Here is a 27,871-nt window from a genome sequence, read left to right as displayed (position 1 = left end):
GGTATTACAAGAGTCGTTATCCAATTTTAATCTGTATTACAAATGTCTTAATTACATTCTATAGAAAATACGTCATAATAAGGAAACCAAACTAAATCGAAACTTGTTATAACACGTTGGTTTGTTTACATCCATATTTGCTAGGGGAATATTATACTTTCATAGTGACGCATAAAATGACTTTTCAGTTGAGGTGATCCATATCATATTTCCTAACCACAGAGCTTCCTTGAAGGAGAGTAATAGACAAAGAGGAGAAGAGAAGTATACAGGAAAAGACTGTGGTCAGGGGAAATCATCACGTCATTGATTAATATTTTAAACATAAGGGGCAAAACAATGTGACATTGTGTAAATACAAGGTAAATAACACAAATTTAACTTTATTCGAAAACCCGACTAGTAGAGAGTAAACAAACACATATGGACAAAATAAGTGTAATAATACAAATTTGAATACACGTTTTTTTAATAAGAGCATCCAAAATTTTTAAAACCTTTGGATGTTCTTAACTTTTTGAGTTTTAAGCGTAAAAAGGTTCTTAACATGTTCTTATTTTCGCTATTTTTTGAGTATTTTTGTCGGTTTTCTTAAGAAATCAGGTGTTTTAGAGTCCGCGGAGCCTTAAAATGTTCTTAACATGCTCTTAACATTTTGGCCATCGAAGCCTTATGTTCTTAATATAGTTTGTTCTCATAAAAAAACGTGTGTAGCAACAAAACAGACTATATCAGACACAATTAAATCTTCATTGAAACATTTTACACAATAATAGGGCATAAATCGGTAACAAAAAATTATCAATCTGGTTTGAAATACTCTCCAATAAACTGACACAAACGCAAAAAAATACTAATAAAATTATTTGGTATAAATCTACATGAAATTGAAAATAGAATATAGAAATCAAACTAAATATCAACATTGAAAGGAAACAACCCAATGTTCCTTTATAGGTTTTACTTCGGTTTGGCCATGTCTGAGTTCCAAAGAGTTTACCAGTAATAGATGCAAACGTATCACCAACACATAAGGAAACAACCCCAGCGTTGATTGTCAAAAATTGGAATAAAGTAAGGTTTGTCGGATTGTTTAGATTCTCCTCGGATAAAGCATACCAAAATGGAAAAGATAAACCAGATAACAAATAAATATGCGTCAAAATCAATGGACCACTGTCCTGTTGTTCTCTGAATGGTTCCAAATATTGTGTCAATATTCTTGCAATTGGTTCAATATTATTCACTCTGACCAATTCGATGAAAATGAAAGCAACAAAAACAAGTGCAGTCACAAGAGCAACAAATTCAACATCTTTGTAGGCGGGTAAAAAGATCAAAAACGCTATTCCATGAAATATTTTTCGTATAACAGTCTTTTCTATGTGTTTCTCTCCAGATAAAAACCAACAAGTTACAGCAAAGGATGAAATGGTTAGAATCAGCCAGTATACCATCAGTGCAAGACGAAATTGAGTTTTTGTAATTTCTTGTAACAGCCACGTTAAAATATTTGCCTCATTCATAAGGTAAATAAAAGCTGGAACAAAAACGAAAATAAGGTTCAAAACCAATCCGATGTAAAAGGAAATAGAAGCCACAACTTGATCAATATATTGAGGACACCAGTATCTTTTGCAATACAAAATAGGTGATAGAATGATTATTGTTAAACAGGTTGACCCAAAGAGTACAAATATAAACTGTAGATGTATATTGTCATTCGAAATTGCAATACTGTTTTGAAGGGTATATAATATATTCTTTGTGAATTTCATCAAAACATAACCAATAACTTGAGTTATTAAACCAGCTTCTCCAAAAGTGAAACTGTTTGGCGAATGTCTCACAATGGTGAAAAATAAGGCAAAATAGACTGCAATCGTTGCTAAAATGACAATGAACCATCCAGTTGTTATTGTTGGGGATATAATAATGAACACAGTAGCAAATAATAATATAGTCATCAAAGGTCCAAAGCAAACAAAAAAACCAAATACTGCAAATAATGTTGATGTCATGACAGCGTAAAAGTAACCATTGGAGTCTCCTTGCAGATTTTGCAAAGAATCTTTGATGCAGAAAAATGTTGGGAAGACAACAATAGGGTAGACAAAACCATCATCGCTGAAACAACGAAACAATAATTCCATCTTCGATTGGTAGTTCCATCTTAAGTTTGATTGACTTCGTCCAAATAGTGTTAAAATAAAAGAGGTTGTGAGTAAGGTAAGATGATGAAGGGTGAAAGAATGAAATGCCAGCGGTAAACAGATTAGCAACCATTCAATAAAGCCAAGCATAATCCCTAATTTTACTTTAACTAGCTAAAAGAACAATAATTCTGTTTCATCTAAATCTGAATTTTTAAAACACAATCACTTAAATCTTTTTTTGATTTTTAAAACTATGAATGAAGGGTGGACATATCAAAATTAGATCTCCACAAAAGTACTCCTGTAATGCTTGAAGCCTAGATTATGACAATGTTGTCAACATTGGATATTTGTAGTGAAACTCTGTGAATAAAAAGACAAATGAGGAGTCTAAGTAAACCAATGTTTGGATGTTATATTTAGTATGTAATGGTTTTGCCTAGTCTGGAGATCCATACTCTCTAAGCAAAACTTACAACACATCATAAAAAATCCCATCAGAAGCTACTCATTGAGAGTATGGTATTTATGACCCAGTTTAAATTTGTTTGCATTTGGTTTGAATTCGGTGCCAAATAAGCCGTTGATAAGGTTAGCCAATCAGGTTTGCACACTTCAAATCAAAAAAATAATATCACATGATTTCAACTGTTTAGAACGGCCAATAGAATTCTGCGCCAGGATCCCTTATCTTCATTAAACAGTCTAAACTTAAACTCCTATATCGTCCCTCACATGACTTAAGGTTCAATCTCAAAATTAATACCTTATGAAATTTAGAGTTTTACTGTGGTGGTCATCTTTGAGATTGAGATTGCCCTTTTTTCATGTAGAGGAATAGTCGATGTTTTCATATGACAAAAAGGGTAAAGAAGATAAAAATGAAGATCGTATAGAAAAGTGCTATAACTTCATTTTCAGTGAAGAGATTCTTTGATCTTAGGAGGTCATCACTGTGAAGAAATTTCATTGAAATATTTATTCAGTATAAAGTTATGATACAAAGTTAATAAGTGATTGACCCCAAAAAAAGCAGAAAACAGCAGAAAACAGGGTTTTTAGACGTCAATCAGCTTAACATCAGAACTTAACAACCAAAAGAAACACCTTTCTAGACTCTATTTAGTTGAGCACAAGGCGAAACCTTGGGAAACCTGGTGGAGCCATCTTTTTCAGCGAACTAAAAAGAAAAAGAAACTAAAAAATTATAAAATACACTACTACAAGACGCTCTGGTTTGGAACTGATAGACTGGACGAGGAAATCTGGCCAAGTGTTCAATACAAACGAAAAAGCAGAATACTACTGAGGTCTCGGCAAATAACCAAGGACCAGCTGTGCGTGTGATTGGATCCACGTGCAGCTGAGCAGGTACCTCTTATTCTATCTTATTCTATCGTATTACCTTCTCAACTAATCTTTTACAACAATGATTCTCTCGCGACTACTGCTCATTGCTATGTTATCCTGGCAACTAACAGAATGTCAGATATCTTTGAACCAAGGAAACTCATTGCTTTGCTGCAAAATTCTTTCTACAAATGAAATTTCGCTGTTTTCCTTTGCTATTACTTATCAGGAAAATCGTTACCACCCATGCAAGACGAAAACAAGTGCCATATTACAGCAGATGCTATTAATCATTAGCGGTAATGTCGAACTCAACCCTGGCCCATCACAGAAGTTGAAATATCCCTGTGGTGAATGTCAAAAGGCAGTTTCTTCTGGTGCTTCTATCGCTTGTGACCTCTGTAACCAGTGGTTTCACCTTAAATGTACCAACATGGATGATCAAATCTATCAATGCCACATCCAAGAGGAGAATTTAGAATGGCTTTGTCCAGGTTGTGCTTTAGCAGACATCTCATATAGTCTATTCGATACATCGATCTCGTCCTGCAGCTCAACCTCTACAAACGATATCACACCCGAGAAAAAGAAAGTCAACCATCTACGTGTCGTTGTGTGCAATTTCCAAAGTATCTGGAACAAAAAACTTCTGCTTGGAAACTATTTACATAAAAACGACATAGACGTTCTCATTGGCTCTGAAACCCACTTGTCTTGTAACATTAGCAACTCTCAATTCCTTCCAAAGCATTACCTCGCCATTCGAAAGGATCGCATAGATGGAAAAGGAGGAGTAATCTTCATCCACAGAGATAACCTCCTAGTTCAAGAACTTCCGCAGCAAAAATCTGAACTTGTATCAATTAAAATAGAATCCTATGAGAAGCCAGTAATTCTCACAGCTTGCTACAGACCCCCATCAAGTGATGCTTCTTACAACACTCAGTTAATTAAAGATATTTCTAACACTGTGAAAAAGTATAAACTGAGCCCGCACTGGATTTGTGGAGACTTCAACCTTCCAGACATAGACTGGGAATCTAACACTATTGTCAGAAACCAATACTCAAAACAATTAAACGAAGATTTCCTTGAAGCCTTCGATGTTCTAAACCTCAATCAGCTTGTTGACTTCACAACTCGGAAAAAAGCCACACTTGACCTAATTCTAACAAACCGACCTGGTCTTACCAACAAATGTGAGCCGTATGAAGGATTTGGTGACCATGAGACAGCCGTTTTTTTGCTGATGTTTTCTGCCATCCCCAAAAATCGAAACCTATCCAACGCAAGATCTATGTTTGGCATCGAGCAAACATAGAAGGCCTTCAAAAGGATATGAGTGAAGGTATGCAAAACTTCTGCACAACAAACACTACAGAAACAGACATTGATAAATGTTGGGAAACGTTCAAGCAAATTATCTCGAATGCGCAGGACAAACATGTACCAACAAAGACCACATCTCAGCGTTTCAATCAACCCTGGTTTAACGTAGTATGCAAAAAGGCAGTTCGAAAAAAGTCAAGAAGATACCGAGTATACAAAAGAACTAAACTTGATCGAGACTGGAAAAGATACCAGGAGGCAGCAAAATTTGCAAGAAAGACCTGCCAAAACGTTTACAACACCTACATCAAAGAAAACATCTGCGATGATAAGAAAAATAGCAAGAAATTCTTCTCATTTGTAAAATCCAAAAGAACAGACATTTGTGGTTTATCACCTCTCTTGGGTGAAAACAACGAAATCCACACCAAAGAGGAGGAACTAGCAGAGATTCTAAATAACCAATTCACAAGTGTCTTCACAGAAGATGATGGTACAACCCCAACACCGTTAGGCCCTAAAGGAAAAAAAATCAATGACATCATTATTACCAAAAATGGAGTCGCAAAACTACTTAAAGAATTGAATCCCTTTAAAGCTAGTGGTCCTGACGGAATCGGAGCCCGTATTCTAAAGGAATCAGCTGACCAAGTTGCTGACGGTCTCACCCTATTATTCAATGCATCATTAAAGCAAGGGAAAATACCCACTGATTGGAAACATGCCGTAGTCAGTCCAATCTTCAAAGGAGGAAACAAAAATAGGTCCAAAGCAGAAAATTATCGACCGATTAGCTTGACGTCTGTCACCTGCAAAGTTCTAGAACACATCGTTCATAGCCACATCATCAACCACCTCGAGGAGAACAGCTGTCTTACAGATACTCAACATGGCTTTCGCAAGAAAAGATCGTGCGAGACCCAATTGCTTCAAACCATTGATACCCTTGCTAGAGCTATCAACAACAAAGAACAAGTTGACAGTATTTTACTTGACTTCAGTAAAGCCTTCGATAAGGTATGCCATCGTAAACTAATTATTAAACTTAAACATTATGGAGTATACGGCAACGTCCTGACTTGGGTTACAGACTTTCTATCTCATCGCACCCAATGTGTTGTTGTTCGTGGGAAATCCTCCAAAAACTCAAACGTCATTTCAGGTGTCCCCCAAGGAACTGTCCTCGGGCCGCTGCTATTCTTAATCTATATAAATGACATGCCACTTGAAGTAAAATCGAAAATTGCGCTGTTTGCCGATGATGCATATCTTTACCGCTCAATACACACACAGGAAGACTGCGAAAAGCTTCAAAAAGACCTAGACGAATTGGTAAAATGGGAAAACAAATGGTCCATGGAGTTTCACCCAGACAAATGCTTTAACCTCAGAGTCACCAACAAACGAAAAATTCATGATAAAACCTATGAAATCCATGGTCAACAGCTCAAAACTGTTAACAAAGCTAAATATCTCGGTGTCGTAATCTCGAATAATCTCTTGGAAGAATCACATCGATCTTGCCACTTCCAAAGCAAATAAAACACCCGAATATTCTTTCAGAGGAACCTATCAATGGCAGACAAAGAAACACGTCTGAAGTGTTATAAAACTTTTATCAGACCAACGGTGGAATATGCTAACACTGTATGGGATCCAACTGATAACCAATCCCTTACCCAGAAAATCGAAATGACTCAGAGAAAATCTATCCGCTGGATCTGTAGGGAATGGAGTTCAGAAGTCAGCCCAAACGATCTAAGAAAATCACTTAAACTTGAAACACTAGAAACAAGGAGGTCCAAATCGAAATTGAAAATGCTATTTGATATTTTGTCAGGAAACAAATTCGTTGACAGCAGCATCCACCCAGCTAGACAACGTTGTACAAATGTGAAATATCAGCCCATTCAGGGCAGGATTAAATGCTATTCAAACTCATTCTTTCCATCTACCATCAAAATATGGAACAAATTACCAATTAGAACTGCAAATTTGAAAACTGAAAAAGAATTCAAAAATTCTATTGATCATAGCTTAATATTCTAGTGTACACTTAAATCTGCGCCCGTTTTTCCACTGAGTCTATGCTCATACTTATGTTTTTTGCTACATTATCCTCTAGCGACCAGCTTCACTCTTGTTCACCTCGATTCTAGTATGTGCTCTCCTTCAGCTTAAACACCTTTCTCACGTGACCCTGCAAATTGTGCGTCCCCTATTTATTAGTGTACTTTTTTAACACACTTTTTATTACTGTAATATTTTTGAACTTTTTAAATTTTTTCTGAATTTTAATCTAATAAATCTAATTTAAAATTGTATAAATTACCTATTTATTCTATATTTTTATATCTTTATCTTAGCTATTAAACCTTTTCATTTTTGTATTTTTACGTAGAATTTGCGAGATTAGGCATTTTTGTCTTATGCAAATATAAAACTAGAACTAGAACTAGAGCTTATAACTTTGTTTGATATCTTTTGACTGAATAATTATTTTTTAGAAATTTTTTCACAGTGAGGAGGTTCGATGATCAAGGATTCACTTCAGTGAAAATGATAGTTATAGCACTTTTCTATAAGATCTTCATATTTTTCTTCTTCATTTTCATCTTCATTTTTAGAATTTTTTTAAAGACTTTTTGATTTTAAATTGTTCCACTCACAAATATCTCTCCAACGATACCAAATTTATGAAGATTGAAGAATTCCTTCAAAAGTTATAGGTAAAAGAGAAAAGAGTGCACACTTATCGTGAATAGACTTTAGGCTAGTCTTACCTCTTTTATCTTTTCCTTTACAACAATACAATGCTGACAAGTTGACACAACAAATGTGTACATGTACATTGACAAGTAATCCCTAAGAGAAGTTGATATCGAAATCTGCAACAAAAACGAAAGTGGTGTCTTCTACTGATTGCTTCCCAGCGCTTCTTCGCAGCTGTTTATAAAATTTCCACCAATTAGGTTGCCGCATTTCAAAGGGCCCTTCTTTTTGGCACCCATGGCCTCTCAGTGCTTTGCACAACGGGCGGCTGTAAAATCCCACCCTTCTTATATTTGTTTCAATCTGTGATCTGTGGCTTAGGTTTTTTCTCATCTTCAATTTACTGAAGAAAGCAGGAATTTGACGTGAGAGTTAGATTGTCAACAAAGTGCCGTAAAAAATCATTGAATAATAGAAGAACTTAAAATCTTAGATATTTTCATTTTGAAGAATAGGTGCAAAAAAGTGAAACATAGAAAAGTTTCATTTTTAATTGCTTTAATCGAAATGAGGGATTTGGAAAATTTTCTATATGTTTAGTTTTTTGCACAAACCCCTCTGTAACTATGGGTGAGCACCCCGATGCTAATGTTGGCTTAAAATCAAAAAATGAAACCACTCAAAACGAAAGTAAAATCAGCCCGTACTCGAAATGATGTAACCTTTATATATAAATTTAAGTCTATACTGGTTAATACTCGGCCTACTACTGTCTTTCCTCTGTTTTTCCATTTAGGTCCGGTACACACAGTTAGTCACACTAGGAAATCTAGCTTTCAGAAAAAACAGCATCAGTCATCTACAGGATGTATTTGCACAACAAGGATGAGAGTTACCTGAATCAAGTTCTCAAGACAATTAATTAAAACTTGAAAGTTTGAAACAAAATAAAACGTGCAGCAGCCAAAATCAACCAACCAAAATTTGTCATTCAATTCCCGAGACAGCGCTTCGATTTTTAAGGCCTGGTTTATACGCTAAAGTAAAAATAATTCCGCATATGTAAATGGGTCATTAGTTGAGGTCCGGCAAAATTTCCGGGAAACAGCCTATCCGGTGGTGCACGGATCTAGGTGGGTTCCGCCTCCCCCGTAGATCTTTTTCTTGGGAAGTTGATCTTCAAATTAGTTTTCAAGGTTGGCTTGGCTCAGATTTTTTCATCTATGGCTCAAATTTTAGGCAATTTCTCAAAGTTTTTGAAAATGTTAATTTCATTAAAAAGCGCCGGGTTATTTTTTCATGAATCCCTTTAGAAGTTTTGCGCCGCATTTTTTCGCTTGAGAGTCAAGTAAACGATATAGCGCTTTCGCAGCATTAATCTTTGATACGCATTTTGGCGGGACGCTAGTGTGACTAACTGACACACATCAAAATTTTTTATATAGACAGTGTATGCTGAGCCTCTCAGCTATGGTTTTGCCTCCCTCACTTGCAAAAACTTTATTGTGGCATGCGATCACCATTTTGACAGTTCCTAGACTTAAGGTTTATTGTACCCGGATATTGTCTATGCGGAATAAAGTCTGTAACCCCTCTGTTGTGATTTCGCCCACAGCCAGAAAACTATGCCCCAACAAACCGTCTGGGTTGGCGTTAAAAGGATACAGGGAGAGTGGGCCGCCTTATTGCTGGAAATGATGAAATAAATACATCACGCCAAGAAGCAATCAGTCAGTAGAAGAAACCACAATTTTTTGTCAAGTTGTAAGCATTCTATTGATGCAAAGGTGAAGATAAAAGAGGTAAGACTAGCCTCTAGTTTCTAATCCTGATATAGGAGTTTATTATATATCTAGACTGATAGACTGACAGTCCTGGAATATCCTATTGAGGTACCGTAAAGTCGGGTAACTTGCATCAGTGGATGGAGGGAAACTTGCATAGCCCTCAAATGACTGACCAAACAAAGCAGCAAAATTTCAAAACAAATGAACTACGCAGCTCCACTCGCAACTCTACTCTACCATTTTATTTAACTTTGTATTTCAATGACCAGACAGGTCATTCATTTGAGGGGTATGCGCACTCTCTGGCCTGGATAGACCTTTTTTCAAAGAGGACGTCCTGTTGAATAATTATGTAGTCCAGCCATAAAAACAATGATAGAGCCATGCATAATTACTGTATCATGCATATTGTAATAATTATGTATGGTTTTATCATTGTTTTTCTGCTGGACTACATAATTATTCAACAGGGTGGCCTCTTTGAAAAAAGGTCTATGATAAGCAAGTTATATACCCGACTTCACGGTATGGAACTGCCGTTTGTGCTTACAAACTCCAACAGGCTACCATACTTTACCTATAACACATAACAATCCAAAAATTCCTTTAACAATCAAACACTTTTCCTTGGATGAAGCACTGCCACTGCACTGGATTAGTTTATTATTCCATGTCAATGTCCATCATTTTATGTCAATTAAATCATAATTTGTAGCTTTAACCAGTCCAGATCGATTTGATGTTGATTGTTAAGGGAACGTTTGGAATATTATAGGTACGTACAGCAGTAAAGTTAACACCAAGTTTATAAGTTTATTAGAAGTTCAGCAATCACACAAACAGACAAAAAAACAATGCTGCTGAATGGGTGAAGGCTTCTTCGTAAAAGCGAAAGACATGTATCTATTTTTCGGATCCGGCATGCGGGAATAGTGTCGGGACCTGCAGGCGACCTTGTAGGGTTGGGTATGGGTGTGGTTACGTATCAGATTGGCTAGGAATTTGGTTATTATCAGTTAGGGTTAGGGTTGGAGCTCGAAAAAAGCACTCTTTTGTCATTTTCTCTCAATACAGTCTGGTCTGTAGTTTGTACAATATAAATAGCCGTCAGAAACGCTCTTTCGGCATGAATCCGTGGCGCAGTGGATAAGGCATTGGGTTTCAAAACATCGGAACTTTGCATTTAGTGGGTTCGAACCCCACCGGTGGCGATCTGTCGGTAAGTCATTCAGTAAGTTAGAAAACATAGTAAATAACTCACACAGAACCAGAAAGTCAGAAAAACTACGAACAAGAGACTGGAAAGTACGAAATAAGTCCAGATCTGTCTTTCGTCTTTACGAAGAAGCCACGACCTGCTGAATGCTGCAAAATTTCGACCAATTTTGAAATCGAAAGTGACACCATTTTAGCTCTACCATATTCAATTCCGAGTGATGTAATCCTTGCAGCCTCGTATTCAAATAATCGATAAAGTCATAACAACTGGTGGCATAGCAGCCTGGGACGAGTCACGTGATAAAAACAAATTTGATGATTGGATCAAAAACATAACATGTGATCTAAATGACCATTCTGATTGGTTTATTCGTGACTAAGAATCGACAAAATGCAAGTTGATCGAAATTTTCTCACTTGGAAAATTTTCACTCAAGACGAAGAAACAACGATTCGCGCAGGACTTCAACTTTTTACCTTTTACTTTGTCTTTATCATCAGTATGTGTTCTGGAAAATGTGGAAAGCAAGAGCCAAAGGGTAAGAATTATACAAAACCGAAATTTATGCTATCTTCTTTAATCTTCAAACGAAGAGAAAACCGGCAAAAGAAAGGCATAAATCTTTTTCTTGATGCAGTACTCTCTAACTCAATTCAGTCTGTTCAAAATGAAGCCAAACTTTATAAACAGAAAAGACGTCAGGTTATAACAGAGCGCTCTATTAAAGAGAAAAACTTTGAAAACGAAAAAGCAAATGAAGAAGAAATCGAAAGGATTTGTGGCATTGATAGTTTCTTTAATGAACTTCAGAGTGTGAGATTGGATAAAAAAAACTACAGTGGTGAAAATAATCTCTCAACAGAAACTTATATACATGACACTGATTGTGAAATTAATAACATGGTTTCCAACTTCATCGAAAATGGTTCTCTAGGCTGAAGTATAGGTGTAGCTTCATTAATCTTGTGAAGAGGGAGAATTGTTCTCTCATTTTCATCATTAACATCATAAAACAGTAGTTTCAATCTTGCTGCTTACATCTTTTCACTAAATTGTTGGTGTACTATCAATTTAACTGATAACAAGGACGTGGAAAAATTAAATCCTACCAGACATAGGAATATAGGAGAGAATTAAAAATTGGTGTCCAAGTGATCTCTGGTTTTTGCAATTTGTTTGTTTTGGACAGTTCAAAAAGTTATTCCAGACGAATCAAAAGTCTTCTCAATTTTAGAATTGACAAGTTACAAGTTGAATGAATTCATATTTCTGGTGTTGGATCACCAGATTATTTGCTTAATTTTTATTTTTGTTACTATATTGCCACATACCATTGATTGGTACTGTTACTATGCTTGAGGTAACTTACATTATGTCTTCTACGGTACATCAAACTCATCTAGTCTGTAAGTTTTAGAATGAACAAGTAATGTTGTTACCTTAATAGGGAACTAATTTTGATAAGATTTAGTTCTCACCAAAATAAAAGTTGATTTTCCAAAATAACTCCTTAGTTAGTCTACGACTGAATTTGTACAATGGAGTGTTTATCTAACCTATTCAGTACCATGGCTTTGTGGTCCAGTGGTGTGTAAAACTAACCTTTTATTAAACTGCTCAATTTCAGGCAAAATCAAATTTACCCTGCCGTTTACTAATTTCAGCAGATTTTGCTGAATTAGCATCATAAGTTTTATGATTCAAAAAACATTTTGACCAATATTTTTCAGCATAAGCTTTTTGTTTAGTTAAAAAACATCATCAGTGCATATACAAGTAAAATGTACAAAAATTTCCTGAAAAGCCCTTTTCTTCGTCTAAATCATTTTATCGCAGAAATGAATGCCAAAATTATAACTTCCCCTCATCACATAATTAATATCAATACATTTGATATTTTGAAGGTTTTCGCTTTTCACAGAAATAAGCTTCTTTTAAGGTATCCGCGTGATGTACTTCAAAAGTGACTTTTAAAATCAAGGGCCAAGGAATGGTTAGATTTGAAGACTATGAAAGTGAACCTCAATTAATGAAATAAGCATTTAAATAACACCAATCAAGGAAAGGTATCTTGTTGGCTTTTTTAATAGGTCGGTCATTGTATTGTTTCTAGTATTTATGAATTGACTTAAGATTCTTATTCAAACTTAAATGTCATTTTCTCTTGATTAGTTCAACTAATTTTGGTCAGAAGCCAAAGAACGTCAAATGAAGTTGTCAACATCAAGTCTGGTTTGTTACCGTTATGATGTAATAATTATTTTAATTTTAATCATTTTTCGGACGATTTTACAAAAACTTTTTTTCCTAATCAATCTCTAAAGTTTACTTGTTCATCTATTCTTAACCAATTCATTTCTTTTGAATGTTAGTGCTATTTGCATTCACAACATCTTGATCGACATGATTCCAACCGCCTTAATAACAAATCCAAATGGTTTAATTACCTACCAACAAACAGGTTTGTATGAATATAATAATTCTTTGTTCACTTAGGAACCTTAGCATGGTATACATGTTTTTTTTATAAGCAAGTGTCTGCCCCTATATCAGACTCGCATTATGCTTAGCATTATATTGTTCTCAAACAATAGAGCCATTGTTTAGGTACCTAAAACTGAGCCTGTATATGCTTGTAGACGTTATGCTTATAAAAGAAAAAAACATAATAATTTTTTATCCCAACATCAGTTTCTTTTCAAATTGAATTCCAAAAAATGTCAAAAGACAACTTTTAACATGTTTACTGCCATTAAAGAAGCCCTAATGATGTAAACACAATCTCACAGTAGAGAGAAAATCGTCCACAAAATTAAGTAGTCTCGTTAAATCTTGGATGAGCTCAATTGCAAAATTTAACCCCCGCAAAAATTTATCACTAAAGAGTACTACATACCCAAATCAATAAATATTTTAATAAGAGGTTTATGTTTCTTACAAAAGGGTTTAGAAAAAATGCTATTTACACCAAAACAATGCTATTTATGTTAGATTTTAGGATATTTTTTGTGCTAATTAAAATTGAATAACTTTATGAAGTGATTCATTAAATGAGTTATTAATATTTGAATAGTGTCAAGAAAGATTATTAAGTTTTATGTAAAGATTATTTATAAATTTCATTTTTTTCCATTTACAGCCAATGGCATCATCAAGACTGGATGTGTAAACCAGGAAAGATTTCTTTCTGTGTTTTATATTCCAACCTTTTAGTCTGGGGAAATCATTTTGATGCTTGTTAAGTTTGCTCAGGCTTTTTCTATTTTGCCTTCTTATAGCAAGCCTGCATTACCTCCTTGCCCTAGGAATGGGAATTGTTGCTCCATAGCAAATTGATTCCTATCACCATGAAATACAATCATGCCTACAATTTAAATGTGTTAAATTTGATAATATTGGAAATCGATTTGTTATAAATGCCATAATTCGTGCTGAAAAGTGGACACAATTGGGACATACTGTACATTTATTCAAGAATTCAATCAATTTCTTCTTTGCTGGTTAAAATTTCTTAGTAAAATGCCAATGGCAATGGTAGGACATTTTAGAATATTCATATTAAAGTATTCTCGTCATGCTTCTATCTATTCTTGATTAGAAAACGATACAAATTTTATGATGCTGGGTTATTAAAAAGTACAATCGAATATATTTGCCAAGTATCTCTAATAGAGCTGCTTTATGTAGACAAGTCTCAAAGAGGTTATCAAAGTGGCCGATGTAACAAAGCTGTGAAAACCATTATTATGTATGCTCAACATCCTCCAGTTGCTTTGTTGATCTTCAAAATTCTGATTGAAGACACCTTGGATCTAAAAATTTTGGATAGGTTTGAAATCTTCCCATCCAGTGTTTCATTAGGAGTTAGCAGAAGGTTATAAATGATTATTGAAGCTCAAACAAAGAAATCCAATGCAGAACTGAGCTTTTATCACACATTTGGCTGGTTACAATAAAATTGCAAATTTTATAGAATGGAATAATGGATTGGTCAATGAGTTATGGAAGCAAATAACCAGGTTTTCTACTAAATTGATATTTCTTAACGTTTTTTAAATGTGTTGTGCTCAAATTCGAAAGATTTTAGTTTCTTTTTAGGAAGAAAATGATATTGAATAAACCAGTCTTGAAATTTTTCTACTGTTAGTATCTTGACTCTTATTTCATTATACTGTCAAAAGGGATTGAATCCATGCCAATTTTTGTGTCCTTAATTTCAGTTATCAACCATTGTGATCAATGCATTCTCCATGAAATATTCACCAATGCAGTTCAAGTTTTTATTTGTTTTCAATTATGTTTGAAATAAGATGGTTCTTATGTTTTGGATTAAGATGGTTGATATATGGACAAGACTTATTCATGAAAAGTCGCCATTTTGGTACTAAGGAATTGGAAAATTTGAAGTAACTTCAACAGGCACCAACATTCAGTGATATTTTTACCGCTGGTCATCAAAAATTTCTCTTCCTCTACTTCTATCGACCACACCTTCCTCAGAGCCTGGTCTGTTTGTAATGTATCAAAAAATTTAGTGGTGTCAAATGCGCTGATGATTTTAAATGCCTTAAGAAGGATATCCCTATCGCAATGTCTAAGAAGCATACCTTTCGTCAAGTGCTCTTCGTGTTTTTGGGGTCGAAATCTTGCTAACAGACTTTTCAATACGACAAACAAGTTTAATCACCCAAAGTTGATCAGCACGATTGAGCAATTAAAAAGAAGAGTGTAAGAAAGAAAAACTCCATTTGTGATCGTTGCACAGCAAAAGAAAGTTACGTGAGAAAAAGTTTCTTTAATTTTCAAATTTGTTTTCTACTTTTGATCAGATTCTTGTTGTAAAATCGAAATTTAACATTGTGCGAGTAAAAGCTTGTGACTGTCCGTTAAAACACATAAGAGTAGGCTGTATTCCATGTCTTGCTTCTAGTCTGTTTCTTAGCCAGCAAACCGTCATCAAATTTTATGATCCAGAGCCAAAAGCTATCAACCATTCGTTTGCAAAACATCCCTCATGAAAAAGAACGCGTAAAGATTCAAACCATTCAAAGAGAGAGGTGACCCATTTGACTTTAAACATTTAGGAGGACCTCCTAAAGCATTTTGTTGAATTAGCAAGGCACAGATAATCAATACCTGAAAAGAAACCAATCACTATTTCTATCGCTGCCAGTATGTTGACGAAATCAGTCCTAGAATAGTTAGAAAAGCTGAACAAAATCCTTGAACAAAGTCGATCATTTGTGGCCTTTTGTGGTGTTTGCTTTCCATCCAGTGTATCATTAGGATCAAAAAAAGGAGTTCAAAGTCAATGCAAAGCTGCTATGAAGAATGTAACTTGCAGAGCTTACAGTTTACCACTCATTTGGTTGTCTTACAATGAGATTTCAAGTTCCGTAGAATGCAATGAGAGAGGTCAAGACCGTTCAAAAGCAAATTATCAGGTTTTACAATTATTTATTTCAACTTCTTGAGAAATACCTTTCAACAACTTTTTTTTTTTTCTTTTTTTTTGACATCGAAAATTGGATCTTGAAGAATTTTGTTTACAAGAGAATATAGAAAGGGGTTTGGGGTGGGCTAACTGTATGCCATGTTTTGTTCTGTACTAAATTTCAGTAGTCATTTGGCTTGATCAATGAATCCATCTGAAAAGTAACCGCTTTGGGACTTGGGAATTACGACTTAAGGGTGAATCCAACCGACACCGTCACCTGGTGATAGTTTCTTCACTGGTCATTCAAAGTTTATCTTCCTTCGCTTCAATCATCACACCTCCTTCCCCAGTACCTGACCTTTCTGTGATGCATCATGAGTTTTTGCTGTTTCCAATGCACTGACGCTGTAAATGCCTGAAGGTGATATCCCTGTCGCAAGGTCTTAGATGCATACCTTTCATCAAGTTCACTGCCTTTTGGTGCTTTTGGGGTCGAATTCTTGCTAACAGACTTTTCAATAGGACAAACAAGTTTAATCACCCAAAGTTGATCAGCACGATTGAGCAATTAAAAAGAAGAGTGTAAGGAAGAAAAACTCCATTTGTGATCGTTGCACAGCAAAAGAAAGTTACGTGAGAAAAAGTTTCTTTAATTTTCAAATTTGTTTTGTACTTTTGATCAGATTCTTGTTGTAAAATCGATCAGATTCTTGTTGTAAAATCGAAATTTAACATTGTGCGAGTAAAAGCTTATGACTGTCCGCTAAAACACATAAGAGTAGGCTGTATTCCATGTCTTGCTTCTAGTCTGTTTCTTAGCCAGCAAACCGTCATCAAATTTTATGATCCAGTGCCAAGAATAGAATAGTTAGAAAAGCTGAACAAAATCCTCAAAGTCGATCATTTGTGGCCTTTTGTGGTGTTTGCTTTCCATCCAGTGTATCATTAGGATTAAAAAAAGGAGTTCAAAGTCAATGCAAAGCTGCTATGAAGAATGTAACTTGCAGAGCTGACAGTTTACCACTCATTTGGTTGTCTTACAATGAGATTTCAAGTTCCGTAGAATGCAATGAGAGAGGTCAAGACCGTTCAAAAGCAAATTATCAGGTTTTACAATTATTTATTTCAACTTCTTGAGAAATACCTTTCAACAACTTTTTTCTTTCTTTTTTTTTGACATCGAAAATTGAATCTTGAAGAATTTTGTTCACGAGAATATAGAAAGGGGTTTGGGGTGGGCTAACTGTATGCCATGTTTTGTTTTGTACTAAATTTCAGTAGTCATTTGGCTTGATCAATGAATGATTTAGGAAATGTTCACAAAGCAGTAAGGTACTGCCTTTGATTTGTTATCAAGTTTGAATTGCCATGGGATGTTGTGGATTCCAACGGGAAATAGAGGGACAAGAGTTATCCATCTGAAAAGTAACCGCTTTGGGACTTGGGAATTACGACTTAAGGGTGAATCCAACCGACACCGTCACCTGGTGATAGTTTCTTCACTGGTCATTCAAAGTTTATCTTCCTTCGCTTCAATCATCACACCTCCTTCCCCAGTACCTGACCTTTCTGTGATGCATCATGAGTTTTTGCTGTTTCCAATGCACTGACGCTGTAAATGCCTGAAGGTGATATCCCTGTCGCAAGGTCTTAGATGCATACCTTTCATCAAGTTCACTGCCTTTTGGTGCTTTTGGGGTCGAATTCTTGCTAACAGACTTTTCAATAGGACAAACAAGTTTAATCACCCAAAGTTGATCAGCACGATTGAGCAATTAAAAAGAAGAGTGTAAGAAAGAAAAACTCCATTTGTGATCGTTGCACAGCAAAAGAAAGTTACGTGAGAAAAAGTTTCTTTAATTTTCAAATTTGTTTTCTACTTTTGATCAGATTCTTGTTGTAAAATCGAAATTTAACATTGTGCGAGTAAAAGCTTATGACTGTCCGCTAAAACACATAAGAGTAGGCTGTATTCCATGTCTTGCTTCTAGTCTGTTTCTTAGCCAGCAAACCGTCATCAAATTTTATGATCCAGAGCCAAAAGCTATCAACCATTCGTTTGCAAAACATCCCTCATGAAAAAGAACGCGTAAAGATTCAAACCATTCAAAGAGAGAGGTGACCCATTTGACTTTAAACATATAGGAGGACCTCCCAAAGCATTTTTTTGAATTAACAAGGCACAGATTATCAATACCTGAAAAGAAACCAATCACTATTTCTATCGCTGCCAGTATGTTGACGAAATCAGTCCTAGAATAGTTAGAAAAGCTGAACAAAATCCTCAAAGTCGATCATTTGTGGCCTTTTGTGGTGTTTGCTTTCCATCCAGTGTATCATTAGGATTAAAAAAGGAGTTCAAAGTCAATGCAAAGCTGCTATGAAGAATGTAACTTGCAGAGCTGACAGTTTACCACTCATTTGGTTGTCTTACAATGAGATTTCAAGTTCCGTGAATGCTGAGAGAGGCAAGACCGTTCAAAAGCAAATTTCAGTTTTACAATTATTTATTTCAATCTTGAGAAATACTTACAACTTTTTTGGTACCTCCGGGTACCCGGTGGAGGTCCTTTAAATTAACCATTCGTGTTCGTCTGTTCTCTCGGGATTGGCATTAGTTTTTTCTGATTTTTGCACTATGATGCAAAATGGCAATGCCCAAAATGTTGACGGAGCCCGTCAGGGAAAAAATTTTTGGCCGAAAATGCCGGAAAAAGCACTTTCTCAGATTTTATCATTAGTTTTTCTGATTTTTGCAGAGTATCGCAATGCTCAATGACCGGTTCGATTTTTGAGAAATGTTTTTTCCAGCCAACAAGCCGGAAATTTCCGTTTTGCAGATTTTCATTATCAGGTTTTTGGTTCAATTTTCAATGAAACTATTTGGTACTTACAGGAACTTTCTTCTTCGAGAAATGAATTTCTCTTGTTATTGATTCTTACAACTATTGTGCTCATTTTTCACATTACTTTTCAGGTTCTCAGCATTCGTTTTTTTTTTTTTTTTTTGACATCGAAAATTGGATCTTGAAGAATTTTGTTTACGAGAGAATATAGAAAGGGGTTTGGGGTGGGCTAACTGTATGCCATGTTTTGTTTTGTACTAAATTTCAGTAGTCATTTGGCTTGATCAATGAATGATTTAGGAAATGTTCACAAAGCAGTAAGGTACACCGCCTTTGATTTGTTATCAAGTTTTGAATTGCCATGGGGATGTTGTGGATTCCAACGGGAAATAGAGGGACAAGAGTTATCCATCTGAAAAGTAACCGCTTTGGGACTTGGGAATTACGACTTAAGGGTGAATCCAACCGACACCGTCACCTGGTGATAGTTTTCTTCACTGGTCATTCAAAGTTTATCTTCCTTCGCTTCAATCATCACACCTCCTTCCCCAGTACCTGACCTTTCTGTGATGCATCATGAGTTTTTGCTGTTTCCAATGCACTGACGCTGTAAATGCCTGAAGGTGATATCCCTGTCGCAAGGTCTTAGATGCATACCTTTCATCAAGTTCACTGCCTTTTGGTGCTTTTGGGGTCGAATTCTTGCTAACAGACTTTTCAATAGGACAAACAAGTTTAATCACCCAAAGTTGATCAGCACGATTGAGCAATTAAAAAGAAGAGTGTAAGAAAGAAAAACTCCATTTGTGATCGTTGCACAGCAAAAGAAAGTTACGTGAGAAAAAGTTTCTTTAATTTTCAAATTTGTTTTCTACTTTTGATCAGATTCTTGTTGTAAAATCGAAATTTAACATTGTGCGAGTAAAAGCTTATGACTGTCCGCTAAAAAACACATAAGAGTAGGCTGTATTCCATGTCTTGCTTCTAGTCTGTTTCTTAGCCAGCAAACCGTCATCAAATTTTATGATCCAGAGCCAAAAGCTATCAACCATTCGTTTGCAAAACATCCCTCATGAAAAAGAACGCGTAAAGATTCAAACCATTCAAAGAGAGAGGTGACCCATTTGACTTTAAACATATAGGAGGACCTCCAAAGCATTTTGTTGAATTAACAAGGCACAGATTATCAATACCTGAAAAGAAACCAATCACTATTTCTATCGCTGCCAGTATGTTGACGAAATCAGTCCTAGAATAGTTAGAAAAGCTGAACAAATCCTCAAAGTCGATCATTTGTGGCCTTTTGTGGTGTTTGCTTTCCATCCAGTGTATCATTAGGATTAAAAAAAGGAGTTCAAAGTCAATGCAAAGCTGCTATGAAGAATGTAACTTGCAGAGCTGACAGTTTACCACTCATTTGGTTGTCTTACAATGAGATTTCAAGTTCCGTAGAATGCAATGAGAGAGGTCAAGACCGTTCAAAAGCAAATTATCAGGTTTTACAATTATTTATTTCAACTTCTTGAGAAATACCTTTCAACAACTTTTTTCTTTTTTTTTTTTTTGACATCGAAAATTGGATCTTGAAGAATTTTGTTTACGAGAGAATATAGAAAGGGGTTTGGGGTGGGCTAACCGTATGCCATGTTTTGTTTTGTACTAAATTTCAGTAGTCATTTGGCTTGATCAATGAATGATTTAGGAAATGTTCACAAAGCAGTAAGGTACCGCCTTTGATTTGTTATCAAGTTTGAATTGCCATGGGATGTTGTGGATTCCAACGGGAAATAGAGGGACAAGAGTTATCCATCTGAAAAGTAACCGCTTTGGGACTTGGGAATTACGACTTAAGGGTGAATCCAACCGACACCGTCACCTGGTGATAGTTTCTTCACTGGTCATTCAAAGTTTATCTTCCTTCGCTTCAATCATCACACCTCCTTCCCCAGTACCTGACCTTTCTGTGATGCATCATGAGTTTTTTGCTGTTTCCAATGCACTGACGCTGTAAATGCCTGAAGGTGATATCCCTGTCGCAAGGTCTTAGATGCATACCTTTCATCAAGTTCACTGCCTTTTGGTGCTTTTGGGGTCGAATTCTTGCTAACAGACTTTTCAATAGGACAAACAAGTTTAATCACCCAAAGTTGATCAGCACGATTGAGCAATTAAAAAGAAGAGTGTAAAAGAAAGAAAAACTCCATTTTGTGATCGTTGCACAGCAAAAGAAAGTTACGTGAGAAAAAGTTTCTTTAATTTTCAAATTTGTTTTCTACTTTTGATCAGATTCTTGTTGTAAAATCGAAATTTAACATTGTGCGAGTAAAAGCTTATGACTGTCCGCTAAAACACATAAGAGTAGGCTGTATTCCATGTCTTGCTTCTAGTCTGTTTCTTAGCCAGCAAACCGTCATCAAATTTTATGATCCAGAGCCAAAAGCTATCAACCATTCGTTTGCAAAACATCCCTCATGAAAAAGAACGCGTAAAGATTCAAACCATTCAAAGAGAGAGGTGACCCATTTGACTTTAAACATATAGGAGGACCTCCCAAAGCATTTTGTTGAATTAACAAGGCACAGATTATCAATACCTGAAAAGAAACCAATCACTATTTCTATCGCTGCCAGTATGTTGACGAAATCAGTCCTAGAATAGTTAGAAAAGCTGAACAAAATCCTCAAAGTCGATCATTTGTGGCCTTTTGTGGTGTTTGCTTTCCATCCAGTGTATCATTAGGATTAAAAAAAGGAGTTCAAAGTCAATGCAAAGCTGCTATGAAGAATGTAACTTGCAGAGCTGACAGTTTACCACTCATTTGGTTGTCTTACAATGAGATTTCAAGTTCCGTAGAATGCAATGAGAGAGGTCAAGACCGTTCAAAAGCAAATTATCAGGTTTTACAATTATTTATTTCAACTTCTTGAGAAATACCTTTCAACAACTTTTTTCTTTCTTTTTTTTTTGACATCGAAAATTGGATCTTGAAGAATTTTGTTTACGAGAGAATATAGAAAGGGGTTTGGGGTGGGCTAACCGTATGCCATGTTTTGTTTTGTACTAAATTTCAGTAGTCATTTGGCTTGATCAATGAATGATTTAGGAAATGTTCACAAAGCAGTAAGGTACCGCCTTTGATTTGTTATCAAGTTTGAATTGCCATGGGATGTTGTGGATTCCAACGGGAAATAGAGGGACAAGAGTTATCCATCTGAAAAGTAACCGCTTTGGGACTTGGGAATTACGACTTAAGGGTGAATCCAACCGACACCGTCACCTGGTGATAGTTTCTTCACTGGTCATTCATTCAAAGTTTATCTTCCTTCGCTTCAATCATCACACCTCCTTCCCCAGTACCTGACCTTTCTGTGATGCATCATGAGTTTTTGCTGTTTCCAATGCACTGACGCTGTAAATGCCTGAAGGTGATATCCCTGTCGCAAGGTCTTAGATGCATACCTTTCATCAAGTTCACTGCCTTTTGGTGCTTTTGGGGTCGAATTCTTGCTAACAGACTTTTCAATAGGACAAACAAGTTTAATCACCCAAAGTTGATCAGCACGATTGAGCAATTAAAAAGAAGAGTGTAAGAAAGAAAAAACTCCATTTGTGATCGTTGCACAGCAAAAGAAAGTTACGTGAGAAAAAGTTTCTTTAATTTTCAAATTTGTTTTCTACTTTTGATCAGATTCTTGTTGTAAAATCGAAATTTAACATTGTGCGAGTAAAAGCTTATGACTGTCCGCTAAAACACATAAGAGTAGGCTGTATTCCATGTCTTGCTTCTAGTCTGTTTCTTAGCCAGCAAACCGTCATCAAATTTTATGATCCAGAGCCAAAAGCTATCAACCATTCGTTTGCAAAACATCCCTCATGAAAAAGAACGCGTAAAGATTCAAACCATTCAAAGAGAGAGGTGACCCATTTGACTTTAAACATATAGGAGGACCTCCCAAAGCATTTTGTTGAATTAACAAGGCACAGATTATCAATACCTGAAAAGAAACCAATCACTATTTCTATCGCTGCCAGTATGTTGACGAAATCAGTCCTAGAATAGTTAGAAAAGCTGAACAAAATCCTCAAAGTCGATCATTTGTGGCCTTTTGTGGTGTTTGCTTTCCATCCAGTGTATCATTAGGATTAAAAAAAAGGAGTTCAAAGTCAATGCAAAGCTGCTATGAAGAATGTAACTTGCAGAGCTGACAGTTTACCACTCATTTGGTTGTCTTACAATGAGATTTCAAGTTCCGTAGAATGCAATGAGAGAGGTCAAGACCGTTCAAAAGCAAATTATCAGGTTTTACAATTATTTATTTCAACTTCTTGAGAAATACCCTTAACAACTTTTTTTTTTTTTTTTTTTTTTTTTGACATCGAAAATTGGATCTTGAAGAATTTTGTTTACGAGAGAATATAGAAAGGGGTTTGGGGTGGGCTAACTGTATGCCATGTTTTGTTTTGTACTAAATTTCAGTAGTCATTTGGCTTGATCAATGAATGATTTAGGAAATGTTCACAAAGCAGTAAGGTACCGCCTTTGATTTGTTATCAAGTTTGAATTGCCATGGGATGTTGTGGATTCCAACGGGAAATAGAGGGACAAGAGTTATCCATCTGAAAAGTAACCGCTTTGGGACTTGGGAATTACGACTTAAGGGTGAATCCAACCGACACCGTCACCTGGTGATAGTTTCTTCACTGGTCATTCAAAGTTTATCTTCCTTCGCTTCAATCATCACACCTCCTTCCCCAGTACCTGACCTTTCTGTGATGCATCATGAGTTTTGCTGTTTCCAATGCACTGACGCTGTAAATGCCTGAAGGTGATATCCCTGTCGCAAGGTCTTAGATGCATACCTTTCATCAAGTTCACTGCCTTTTGGTGCTTTTGGGGTCGAATTCTTGCTAACAGACTTTTCAATAGGACAAACAAGTTTAATCACCCAAAGTTGATCAGCACGATTGAGCAATTAAAAAGAAGAGTGTAAGAAAGAAAAACTCCATTTGTGATCGTTGCACAGCAAAAGAAAGTTACGTGAGAAAAAGTTTCTTTAATTTTCAAATTTGTTTTCTACTTTTGATCAGATTCTTGTTGTAAAATCGAAATTTAACATTGTGCGAGTAAAAGCTTATGACTGTCCGCTAAAACACATAAGAGTAGGCTGTATTCCATGTCTTGCTTCTAGTCTGTTTCTTAGCCAGCAAACCGTCATCAAATTTTATGATCCAGAGCCAAAAGCTATCAACCATTCGTTTGCAAAACATCCCTCATGAAAAAGAACGCGTAAAGATTCAAACCATTCAAAGAGAGAGGTGAGAGGTGACCCATTTGACTTTAAACATATAGGAGGACCTCCCAAAGCATTTTGTTGAATTGAAACAAGGCACAGATTATCAATACCTGAAAAGAAACCAATCACTATTTCTATCGCTGCCAGTATGTTGACGAAATCAGTCCTAGAATAGTTAGAAAAGCTGAACAAAATCCTCAAAGTCGATCATTTGTGGCCTTTTGTGGTGTTTGCTTTCCATCCAGTGTATCATTAGGATTAAAAAAAGGAGTTCAAAGTCAATGCAAAGCTGCTATGAAGAATGTAACTTGCAGAGCTGACAGTTTACCACTCATTTGGTTGTCTTACAATGAGATTTCAAGTTCCGTAGAATGCAATGATGAGAGAGGTCAAGACCGTTCAAAAGCAAATTATCAGGTTTTACAATTATTTATTTCAACTTCTTGAGAAATACCTTTCAACAACTTTTTTCTTTCTTTTTTTTTGACATCGAAAATTGGATCTTGAAGAAATTTTGTTTACGAGAGAATATAGAAAGGGGTTTGGGGTGGGCTAACCGTATGCCATGTTTTGTTTTGTACTAAATTTCAGTAGTCATTTGGCTTGATCAATGAATGATTTAGGAAATGTTCACAAAGCAGTAAGGTACCGCCTTTGATTTGTTATCAAGTTTGAATTGCCATGGGATGTTGTGGATTCCAACGGGAAATAGAGGGACAAGAGTTATCCATCTGAAAAGTAACCGCTTTGGGACTTGGGAATTACGACTTGAGGGTGAATCCAACCGACACCGTCACCTGGTGATAGTTTCTTCACTGGTCATTCAAAGTTTATCTTCCTTCGCTTCAATTATCACACCTCCTTCCCCAGTACCTGACCTTTCTGTGATGCATCATGAGTTTTTGCTGTTTCCAATGCACTGACGCTGTAAATGCCTGAAGGTGATATCCCTGTCGCAAGGTCTTAGATGCATACCTTTCATCAAGTTCACTGCCTTTTGGTGCTTTTGGGGTCGAATTCTTGCTAACAGACTTTTCAATAGGACAAACAAGTTTAATCACCCAAAGTTGATCAGCACGATTGAGCAATTAAAAAGAAGAGTGTAAGAAAGAAAAACTCCATTTGTGATCGTTGCACAGCAAAAGAAAGTTACGTGAGAAAAAGTTTCTTTAATTTTCAAATTTGTTTCTACTTTTGATCAGATTCTTGTTGTAAAATCGAAATTTAACATTGTGCGAGTAAAAGCTTATGACTGTCCGCTAAAAACACATAAGAGTAGGCTGTATTCCATGTCTTGCTTCTAGTCTGTTTTCTTAGCCAGCAAACCGTCATCAAATTTTATGATCCAGAGCCAAAAGCTATCAACCATTCGTTTGCAAAACATCCCTCATGAAAAAGAACGCGTAAAGATTCAAACCATTCAAAGAGAGAGGTGACCCATTTGACTTTAAACATATAGGAGGACCTCCCAAAGCATTTTGTTGAATTAACAAGGCACAGATTATCAATACCTGAAAAGAAACCAATCAACTATTTCTATCGCTGCCAGTATGTTGACGAAATCAGTCCTAGAATAGAATAGTTAGAAAAGCTGAACAAAATCCTCAAAGTCGATCATTTGTGGCCTTTTGTGGTGTTTGCTTTCCATCCAGTGTATCATTAGGATTAAAAAAAAAGGAGTTCAAAGTCAATGCAAAGCTGCTATGAAGAATGTAACTTGCCAGAGCTGACAGTTTACCACTCATTTGGTTGTCTTACAATGAGATTTCAAGTTCCGTAGAATGCAATGAGAGAGGTCAAGACCGTTCAAAAGCAAATTATCAGGTTTTACAATTATTTATTTCAACTTCTTGAGAAATACCTTTCAACAACTTTTTTCTTTCTTTTTTTTTTGACATCGAAAATTGGATCTTGAAGAATTTTGTTTACGAGAGAATATAGAAAGGGGTTGGGGTGGGGGGTGGGCTAACGTATGCCATGTTTTGTTTGTACTAAATTTCAGTAGTCATTTGGCTTGATCAATGAATGATTTAGGAAATGTTCACAAAGCAGTAAGGTACCGCCCTTTGATTTGTTATCAAGTTTGAATTGCCATGGGATGTTGTGGATTCCAACGGGAAATAGAGGGACAAGAGTTATCCATCTGAAAAGTAACCGCTTTGGGACTTGGGAATTACGACTTAAGGGTGAATCCAACCGACACCGTCACCTGGTGATAGTTTCTTCACTGGTCATTCAAAGTTTATCTTCCTTCGCTTCAATCATCACACCTCCTTCCCCAGTACCTGACCTTTCTGTGATGCATCATGAGTTTTTTGCTGTTTCCAATGCACTGACGCTGTAAATGCCTGAAGGTGATATCCCTGTCGCAAGGTCTTAGATGCATACCATTTCATCAAGTTCACTGCCTTTTGGTGCTTTTTGGGGTCGAATTCTTGCTAACAGACTTTTCAATAGGACAAACAAGTTTAATCACCCAAAGTTGATCAGCACGATTGAGCAATAAAAAGAAGAGTGTAAGAAAGAAAAACTCCATTTGTGATCGTTTGCACAGCAAAAGAAAGTTACGTGAGAAAAAGTTTCTTTAATTTTCAAATTTGTTTTCTACTTTTGATCAGATTCTTGTTGTAAAATCGAAATTTAACATTGTGCGAGTAAAAGCTTATGACTGTCCGCTAAAAACACATAAGAGAGTAGGCTGTATTCCATGTCTTGCTTCTAGTCTGTTTCTTAGCCAGCAAACCGTCATCAAATTTTATGATCCAGAGCCAAAAGCTATCAACCATTCGTTTGCAAAACATCCCTCATGAAAAAGAACGCGTAAGATTCAAACCATTCAAAGAGAGAGGTGACCCATTTGACTTTAAACATATAGGAGGACCTCCCAAAGCATTTTGTTGAATTAACAAGGCACAGATTATCAATACCTGAAAAGAAACCAATCACTATTTCTATCGCTGCCAGTATGTTGACGAAATCAGTCCTAGAATAGTTAGAAAAGCTGAACAAAATCCTCAACGTCGATCATTTGTGGCCTTTTGTGGTGTTTGCTTTCCATCCAGTGTATCATTAGGATTAAAAAAAGGAGTTCTTCAAAGTCAATGCAAAGCTGCTATGAAGAATGTAACTTGCAGAGCTGACAGTTTACCACTCATTTTGGTTGTCTTACAATGAGATTTCAAGTTTCCGTAGAATGCAATGAGAGAGGTCAAGACCGTTCAAAAGCAAATTATCAGGTTTTACAATTATTTATTTCACTTCTTGAGAAATACCTTTCAACAACTTTTTTTCTTTTTTTTTTGACATCGAAAATTGGATCTTGAAGAATTTTGTTTACGAGAGAATATAGAAAGGGTTTGGGGTGGGCTAACCGTATCCATGTTTTGTTTTGTACTAAATTTCAGTAGTCATTTGGCTTGATCATGAATGATTTAGAGGAAATGTTTCACAAAGCAGTAAGGTACCGCCTTTGATTTGTTATCAAGTTTGAATTGCCATGGGATGTTGTGGATTCCAACGGGAAATAGAGGGACAAGAGTTATCCATCTGAAAAGTAACCGCTTGGGACTTGGGAATTACGACTTAAGGTGAATCCAACCGACACCGTCACCTGGTGATAGTTTCTCACTGGTCATTCAAAGTTTATCTTCCTTCGCTTCAATCATCACACCTCCTTCCCCAGTACCGACCTTTGTGTGCATCATGAAGTTTTGCTGTTTTCCAATGCACTGACGCTGTAAA

At 36.1% G+C, this 27,871-nt stretch overlaps 2 protein-coding genes and 1 long non-coding RNA gene across 3 annotated transcripts in view; 1 reads left to right on the top strand and 2 right to left on the bottom strand.

The window, feature by feature from the left end:
• Window positions 1–741: 741 nt before the first annotated feature.
• LOC136822324 (dolichol kinase-like) lies at window positions 742–2,355 on the bottom strand. The gene has a single exon (XM_067078569.1). The coding sequence runs from the start codon at window positions 2,301–2,303 to the stop codon at window positions 750–752; it is 1,554 nt and encodes a 517-aa protein (XP_066934670.1). The 5' UTR covers window positions 2,304–2,355; the 3' UTR covers window positions 742–749.
• Window positions 2,356–10,749: 8,394 nt separating this feature from the next.
• On the top strand, window positions 10,750–17,970 carry LOC136822452 (uncharacterized). The gene is made up of 5 exons (XR_010848901.1): window positions 10,750–11,091; window positions 12,726–12,803; window positions 12,926–13,014; window positions 13,693–14,572; window positions 14,774–17,970. It is a non-coding gene; the product is annotated as an uncharacterized lncRNA (long non-coding RNA).
• The window catches only part of LOC136822357 (uncharacterized), a gene marked incomplete in the record, with an annotated part of 38,310 nt that continues 23,518 nt past the window's right edge, over window positions 13,080–27,871 (bottom strand). The window contains 1 exon segment of the mRNA XM_067078597.1: window positions 13,080–13,091.

The sequence above is a fragment of the Clytia hemisphaerica genome, unplaced genomic scaffold (assembly GCF_902728285.1).
Source record: "Clytia hemisphaerica strain Z4C2 unplaced genomic scaffold, Clytia hemisphaerica genome assembly, whole genome shotgun sequence".
NCBI classification, from domain to species: domain Eukaryota; kingdom Metazoa; phylum Cnidaria; class Hydrozoa; order Leptothecata; family Clytiidae; genus Clytia; species Clytia hemisphaerica.
This window is presented reverse-complemented; position numbering and strand designations above follow the sequence as displayed.